Source organism: Benincasa hispida, chromosome 3 (assembly GCF_009727055.1).
Source record: "Benincasa hispida cultivar B227 chromosome 3, ASM972705v1, whole genome shotgun sequence".
NCBI classification, from domain to species: Eukaryota; Viridiplantae; Streptophyta; class Magnoliopsida; order Cucurbitales; family Cucurbitaceae; genus Benincasa; species Benincasa hispida.
In genome coordinates, this window is record NC_052351.1 from 20,193,044 (window position 1) to 20,201,498 (window position 8,455).

The 8,455-nt window shown below is 33.3% G+C and overlaps 1 protein-coding gene across 1 annotated transcript; it reads left to right on the forward strand.

The window, feature by feature from the left end:
- The first annotated feature begins 1,058 nt into the window (after nt 1-1,058).
- On the forward strand, nt 1,059-2,646 carry LOC120072540 (peroxidase 73-like). Its single transcript, XM_039024928.1, has 4 exons — nt 1,059-1,354; nt 1,451-1,651; nt 1,728-1,893; nt 2,015-2,646. The coding sequence occupies exons 1-4, from the start codon at nt 1,142-1,144 to the stop codon at nt 2,419-2,421; spliced, it is 987 nt and encodes a 328-aa protein (XP_038880856.1). The 5' UTR covers nt 1,059-1,141; the 3' UTR covers nt 2,422-2,646.
- Nucleotides 2,647-8,455: the final 5,809 nt, after the last annotated feature.

The window sequence follows — 8,455 nt, forward strand, 5'->3', positions numbered from 1 at the left end:
TTTATGAGAAATAGAAGTTCATCATTAATAGATTTTGCTATATTTGTATTTTTTTTTAAAATGTTGTTATACACTTTATTATACTAAAAAGATTACTAATTGCAATTACCCTAAAAATAAAATAAAGTGTCAATTTCTTCCCTCATATTTCTTCCTTACTTGGTTGTTATTAAAAAAAATTAAAACAAGAAAAAGGAAAAGGAAGAGCACAACTTTTTTTTTGCAGTTCAAAGCTGATTACTAAGTTTAGAGAAGGTGAGTTACACTGTGAAGAAAGAAATCAATTAAAATGAGTTACAAATGTAAACTTAATTAAGTTTAAACCTTTAAACGTTTTACATTTGGGTCACGGACAGGTAGATGTGAGAGTTAGGCTACAAAGGGAAGTAATTAGAAGAAGCATAAGGGTGGTGGTGTCCCCAATTTCAACTTTTGGAATGAGCCCATTCCCACCCACCTATTCACCAACACCCTACACTACCACTACACAATAAGCCTTAACTTGGATGCTAAGTTTTTGTTATGCCCTTTCGCCTTTACCTTCGAATTGGACAAAGTTTTTTTTTTTTTTTTTTTTTTTTAAAAATTATTATTATTATTATTTTTAAATTTCTCTTTCATCCCTTTGAATATTCTTCCTTCCAACTTCCAATCATGCTCTAATTTTCCTCTCTATTATTTGTACTTATTATTCTATCATTTCAGAAACACACTTCCAATACGGTACATAACTACAGTCCATAGGCGGCCATTACCCAACATTATTATTTTCTTCCCTAAAAAGCCTCCATTTCTGAATATTAATCTTCCCCTCCCCTTTATCCAATCCTCTACTGTTAATTTCTTTTCAATCTCAATCATATTTATTTTTTATTAACACCCATTTGAATTTCCATGTGTTAACCAAGCATATTCCAAGTGTAGACTTTTCCACTATCTTCTTCTTTAGTCCTTAATTATATATACACATTTATTTTTTTTTTTAAAAAAAGGAAAAAGGCAAAATGATTCGGAATTTTGATCCAACTGGCTAATTAGCCGCCCCCGACCATTCATTTCTATATATTCGTACTGCATCCCCCCATTAATGCCGTTCATCTTCTTCCCTCTGCCCCTCCCAAAATTTTATTAATTTGCTCAAATGGGTCGCTTTAATCTCCTTATTGCACTCTCTTTTCTTTCTCTCTTCTTCTTCCCTTCCCCAACACTCGCTCAACTCCGACGAAACTTCTACGCCAATATCTGCCCCAATGTCGAAAACATTGTTCGCTCCGAAGTTACCAAAAAATTTCAACAAACTTTCGTCACTGTTCCCGCCACTCTCCGTCTCTTCTTCCATGATTGCTTTGTTCAGGTCATTCTAATTTCTTCTTCAATTCAACTTTTGAAGTTACAGAGTCCTATAATTTTTGCTTCATTTTATTTATTTATTTATTTAATGAATTCTTAGGGATGTGATGCCTCTGTAATTATTGCTTCCACCGCATCCAACAAGGCCGAGAAGGACCATCCCGATAACCTCTCACTTGCTGGAGATGGATTCGATACCGTCATTAAAGCTAAAGCCGCCCTCGACGCCATTCCTCAATGCCGAAACAGAGTATCTTGTGCCGATATTCTCGCTTTGGCCACCCGTGACGTCATCGCATTGGTTAGTAATACTAATAATAAATTCAAAATTCAAAATTATAAATTCAAAATCTCACCGCTCCCACTCGTAATTCCAGTCCGGTGGACCGTCGTACGCGGTGGAGCTGGGAAGATTAGACGGCCTGGTTTCTAGAGACTCCGACGTGAACGGTAGACTGCCAGCACCGACCTTTAATCTCAATCGGCTCAATTCTCTGTTTGCTGCGAACGGCCTTACACAACAAGACATGATCGCTCTCTCAGGTATAACTCACGTTCCACTCATATCCCGCCACGTGTTTATTCCTGAAAACTCCCGTGATTGAAATACTTTGTCGTGTTAGTTAATCTCACATGCATGCTTTATTGATGTATGATGTGGCAGCGGCTCACACCGTCGGATTCTCCCACTGTGGGAAATTCTCGAATCGAATTTACAGTTTTGCCCCTGGGAGACCAGTGGACCCTACACTAAACAAAACGTATGCAACCCAGCTACAAGCGATGTGCCCGAAGAATGTGGACCCGAGAGTGGCCATTAACATGGACCCAATCACGCCCAGAGCGTTTGACAACATTTACTTTAGAAATCTACAGCAAGGGATGGGGCTGTTCACGTCGGACCAGGTTTTGTTCAGCGACGCTAGGTCCAGGCCCACAGTGAACGCGTGGGCTAGCAATTCCCAAGCCTTTAATAAAGCTTTTATTGAAGCTATGACTAAGTTGGGGCGGGTCGGGGTCAAGACCGGTAGAAACGGTAACATTCGGCGCGATTGTGGAGCTTTCAATTGATGCCTAGTTTTGTACTAGTGTAAGTGTATAGAGGATTGGATTGGGGGCGGCATTGAGTTGAAGTGAAGTGGTTTAAATAAAAAATGGAGCGCGGACTTAACTATTTATTGCGTATCAAGTTAGTTATAGGGTTTGGTTGGGACTGTAATTAGGATTTAATTTTTCAATAAACAATAGTTGTGTTTCTTCATAATTATTGCAATAAAACTTCAACTCTTCGATACACTTCTCTCTCTTGCAACCAGTTAACTTTCTCAACTTTGTTCTGGTAAATTTGGTTTTTGTTTTTTGTTTTTTTTTTAAAAAAATTAAACCTATTTTCTTTTAATTTTTTCAATAGTTTCCATATTTTTTTAAGTAAAAAACTTGAATCCTTAACCAAATTTAAAAAACAGAAATAAGTTCTTGATTTTTTTTTTTTTGGTTTACAAATATTGGCTTGATTTTAAAATATGGATAAAAAGTAGATAACAAATTAAAAAATTTAGGAATGGAATGAATGTTTACATACTTGATTTTTAAAACTAAAAACATAAAATCAAATGGGCTTTAGCAACATAATTGAACTTGATCTTGTCCTTTTAACTTTTAAATTTTTATTTTTTTAAAATTAAATTTATAAACAATATTACAATGTGTAGTTTTCTTATTTTGTTTAGCTACTTTTAAGAATGTTTTCAAAACCATGCTGCATCTTGAATTATATATATAGATCTTTGTTTCTTAAATTTTAGATTTTGAATGTGTTTTCTGAAGGAAACTGAAAATCTTACTAAAAAATTGTGAGGATTGTTGCAATTCAATCATAAACTGCAATAAAGTATGATATTTTGTTGTTATAAAATGTACCTTCAAGTTCTGGAAATTATATATCACAATCACATTTAATTACTACATTTCAGATAAAGGAAAATCAGTAAATTTATTATATTGCAGTTGACATTTTACTATATTTAAAAATATTTTAATCAAATTTACAATTTAAAATAATTACCCATGAAATTATGACAATAAAATAATGTAATTACACCATCATATTTATTTTTTTACAAAAAATACCACAATATAATTAAATTTATTAAGTAGTGGCAACATTCATATTAGAGGTAAAATGTTGGGTGAAAATTTAGATTTTAAAATAAGAGGGAACCAGACTTTGGTTGGAGAATCGAACATTGAAAAATTTTGATTGGGAAGCCTCCCTTTTGTACTCCAACCTTGGGCTTTGGGTTTGGTCCAAAGGCACCCATGTTTTGGAGAGAGTGGGAAGATAAACCAATGTGGGTTTGGTCCACACTGAATGCCTATAAAAACCGTGACCTTCGGTCGATCATTTACACAACTTTTCACTTCTATTTTGAAAGTTCTCTCCTCTCCTACTTTACCATTTTCCGTTTTCCAAGCAGTGAGTTAGAAAAGGTTTTCTTTTTAGACTGTTTTATCCTAGGGACGACATGGTAATATTCTTGACCTACTTGCGCAGAGCCGTGAAATGTCTTAAAGAAAGCGAGCTTCACGACTCAGCCTATAACGAATTCCTGTTTTGCAGGTTTTGTTCTTTACTCGACCGTCGTGCCTTGATCGTTTATTATTCGTCATCTGAGGATCTTGCAGTTTCCAACATAAAATTTTGACAATCAAACTATGTGCTGGAACACCTTTATAACATTTGAATGCCAAGTATTAGAATTTTGGAAAAGAAAAAGTTGAAGGAGCTAAAATAATGGACCATCTTATTCGACCTATGTGAACCATAATCATATCGACTTTCACACAATAATTAGGAAACTCCACATCATTGTTTTACTTATCTAATCAAGAAATCCGTTTCAATAAAATATAATTTTCTCTTTGACATATAATTGACAATTATGTCATATGTATAATATATATAAAGATCCATGAGTGAAATTTTGGTAGCTAATTTGGAAGCACGTAATATTGGATACAAAGCATGTGCAGATGGGTGGGATATATATAGAGAAAAAAAAGGTCATGAATTATTGCAACAATGACAGTCAACTTCAAGCTTAATGTTGCCAAACTTCATCCGTGCTGCCTTTACCGTATTAGCTGTCTCACTCATTTAAACCAAATCTTTTTTTTTTCTTCTTCTTCTTCTTTCAGCCTTTTCATTCTCACAGCTGTATCCAATGCATGTGTATGGAAATTAGATGCAATTAGTGGCGTATTTTCCCATTTTCATTTTGCTTTTCTTTCCTCATTGAAAATAAAATTTACTTTGTATTTTTCAGCTTTTTGTAATATTTAAGAAGTCCATATTTTGCTCCCTACCTTTTTAAGAAGGCCAAACTAGACATATCAATCTAGGGTGGGTTTGAAATAAAAATAAATCATTTAACAAAATTGAAGTATTAGATAATCACTCAAAATAGTTTTTCTAGTGTTTTAGTTAGTTTTTATAAAAATTTGGAAAATATATTTTTTTACAAATAAATCCAAACGAATCCCTAATCTTCTGTTCTATTTTTCTTAAAGAGGTATTATCATAAATCTATAAGTGATTTTTTCTTTTTTAAAATAAAAAGTGGTCCGATCAATATAGATCCATACGAAAGTAGTGAAAATTAAATAACAAAAGAAAAAAAATTATTTTAAATCACAAAACTGTTGAAAATATTTACAAATAATAGTAAAATATCACCATCTATCTGCGAAAGACTATTATCTATGTCTATCATGATATAAATAGATACAGAGTAGTCTATCGTAGATAAATAATAAAACTTTGTTATATTAATAAATATTTTGACTTATTTTTTAATATTTAAAAGCAACCCTCAAAATAAAAAGAGTATGGGCGAAGTTATATATTACCTAAGAGTTTGTGTTATTTACAAAAGAGGAAAGAGGTTGGAGAGCCGTAGCTCAAATTTCTTGGAAAGGAAGAGCTAAATTGAGAGTTGGAAAAGAATATCTCATAAGACTTTTCAGGTAATGAAATAAATATACTTTTTTAAAATATCAATATGTAGATTGAAATAATGTTAATTTATGAAAACTGATGGAATAAAAATGTTAAACTAAGTTACATGTGTTTTTGAGTTTAGGGCAATCCAAACCGGATTAGAAAGAACGTCAAATGACCACATCAAATGAAAACCAATACCTTTTTTTAAGACCAATGTGTATTATGTATGAATTTGTAGAAGCCATGCAAATATATATTTATAATATTTGAAAGGTAGTTTAATATGATGGATTTATCTACCGGAAAAACAAGAGCAACACAAAAAAAATCTATGAACAACACCTATCAATGTCTAGATTGGAATCTACTTATGGTAGATGATCTTCTAGCCAAATTGAATTCAATTGATGTCTTCGAGCATATTAGAATTGTTTTTATTGATTAGTGGTTGGCTATTGCCACGTGTATTTTGATTGTACTTTGACTGCCTATTTATTGGGCCAATTCATCATTGAATGAAGTGTGCAAAATTAATTTACCCTCTGTTTTGATATGGTATCAGATGTTTTTGACTTCTCTAAAGGGTTTCCAAAATCTCCCATCTCTTCTCCATGACTAACCCTGAATTTTCTTCCGATAATCCATCCTCTTCGACTTCAATGGAAAATCCATCATCTTCTTCTTATGTTCTTGACCAATACTTGAATCCTTATTTTCTTATCACTCTGACAGTATAAATCTTGTGCTCGTCTCATATCTATTGACGGATTCTAATTACACATCCCAGAGTCGTGCTATGATCCTAGGGCTTATTGTCAAGAAAAACTTGGATTCTTTACTAGAAGTTTGCCTAAGCCAAATAGAGATTTGAAGAATTCATGGATTATTTGTAACAACTTGTTACGATGTGGATCCTTAATTCCCTCTTGAAGGAAATCTTTGCGCGCGTTAGCATTTCTGATTCAGCAAGGGATATTTGGCTCGATCTTCAACAACGCTATCAGGATAAGATCAGACCTAAAAAATTTCAGCTCCGTCCTGAGTCATCCACTCTTACTCAAGATCAATTGTCTGTCACGACTTATTTTACAAAAATGAAAATATTGTAGAATGAATTTGCATCTTATTGTCCTTCTTGCACTTGTAGTTATTGTACCTGTAGAGGAGTTAAGGATTTGGTTACTTATTTTCAAACAGAGCACCTAATGACTTTTCTCATGAGATTGAACGAGTCCTTTGGCCAAATTTGGACACAACTTTTGTTAATGGAACCTGATCCTACTTTACAACGAGCCTTTTATCTTGTGCTTTAGAAGTCAAACAACATGCTTCTATTGCACCTACCTTGTCGGCTATTTCATCCGCTGCAACTCTTTTATTGAAGAACTCTTCTTCCTCTGTCTCATCAAATGCTACCTCCACTATTCATTCTTCATCCACTTCTTCTAACTCTAAGAAGGAAGATCGTCTGATTTGTACCTAGTTACATTTCAAGTCATACTGTCGAGAAATGCTACAAATTACGTGGTTTTCCTTCTGGCTACAAAAATTAGAAGACTGCTTCAACTAAGTCCAAAATTTCTTCTGCAAGCTCTTCTAATTCTACACCTGGTTTTATGGCTTAACAGTGTCAAAACTTATGGAGTCTTCTTCAGACCACCTCACTAAAGTTAAGACTACTTATGATTCCGATGCCATTACTTCTCATGTAGCAGGTACATGCTTTATTTTTTCTTTATTTGTTACTTCTACATCTTGGATACTTGATTTGGGTTTTATTACACATATTTTTTCTTGTTGAGATCTTTTCCTTCATCTCATGCCTGTGTCTGGAATGTGTGTCACTTTGCCTAATCAGTCACGTGTCCGTGTGGATTTTGTTGATGATATTCAGATTGATCCTCATCTTTTGCTCTGAAATGTTTTGTTTGTTCCTAGTTTTCATTATATTCTGATTTCTATAAGTGCTTTAACTGCTGATCAACCTATTGTTGTTAAGTTTGTTGGGAATTCATGCATTATTCAGGATAGGTCAACCATGAAGATGATTGGGAAGGCTGATGTTTGGCAAGGACTTTGTAAGTTGCAGATAAGTTCAAGTCAATCAACTGATGGTTTTGCTAATTCTGTTTCTATGTGTTCTTCTATTTCTCATATGGAAAATACTAATCTTTGGTATGATCGAACAAGACATCCCTATCATAAACATTTATTTGCTTTGCAAGATGTTTTGCCATTCAAATTTTCAAAAAATAATTCTCCTATTTGTATGATTTGTCCTCTTGCCAAACAAAAGAGATTATTCTTTATTTCTCATAATAATGTAGCTTCACACATGTTTGATCTTGTTCACTGTGATGTTTGGGGGCCTTATCAAAATATTACACATTCTAGTTCTAGATATTTTTTAACTCTTGTTGATGATTACTCTTGGTATACATGGTTTTTTTTATTTTATTTATTTATTTATTTATGAAAGAAAAGTCAAATGCTTTAGTGCTTGTTCCACGTTTCTTCAAATTAGTTGAGAATTAGTTTGATGCAACTATTAAACAATTTCATTTTGATAATGCTCCCAAACTTTCTTTTACTGATATTTTTGTTGCTGAAAGGGTTATACATCAATATTCTTGTGTTGCTTGTCCTGAACAGAATTCTGTTGTTGAGAGGAAACATCAACATCTTTTGAATGTTGCTTGTTCTTTGCTTTTTTAATCATGCATACCTATTAAGTTTTGGGGCGAGTGTGTTCTTACTGCTTGTTTTCTCATCAACCGGACTCCTCCATTATTATAGTGGTCAACTCCTTATTTTCATTTGTATGGAAAGCATGCTGATTATTCTTCTACTCGAATCTTTGGTTGCCTATGTTTTACTTATACATTACAGAATCAACGGTTGAAGTTTCATCCTCATGCAGTTCCTCCTGTGTTCTTGGGTTATCCTCCCAGTATTAAAGGATATCAGCTTTATGATATAGAAAAGCAACATATTTTCCTTTCAAGAGATTATTTTTCATGAAAACATCTTTCCTTTTCATACTATTACTGTTCAACATGAAGCTGTGGATAATTTTCCAAATTTGGTATTGCTCAAACCTTT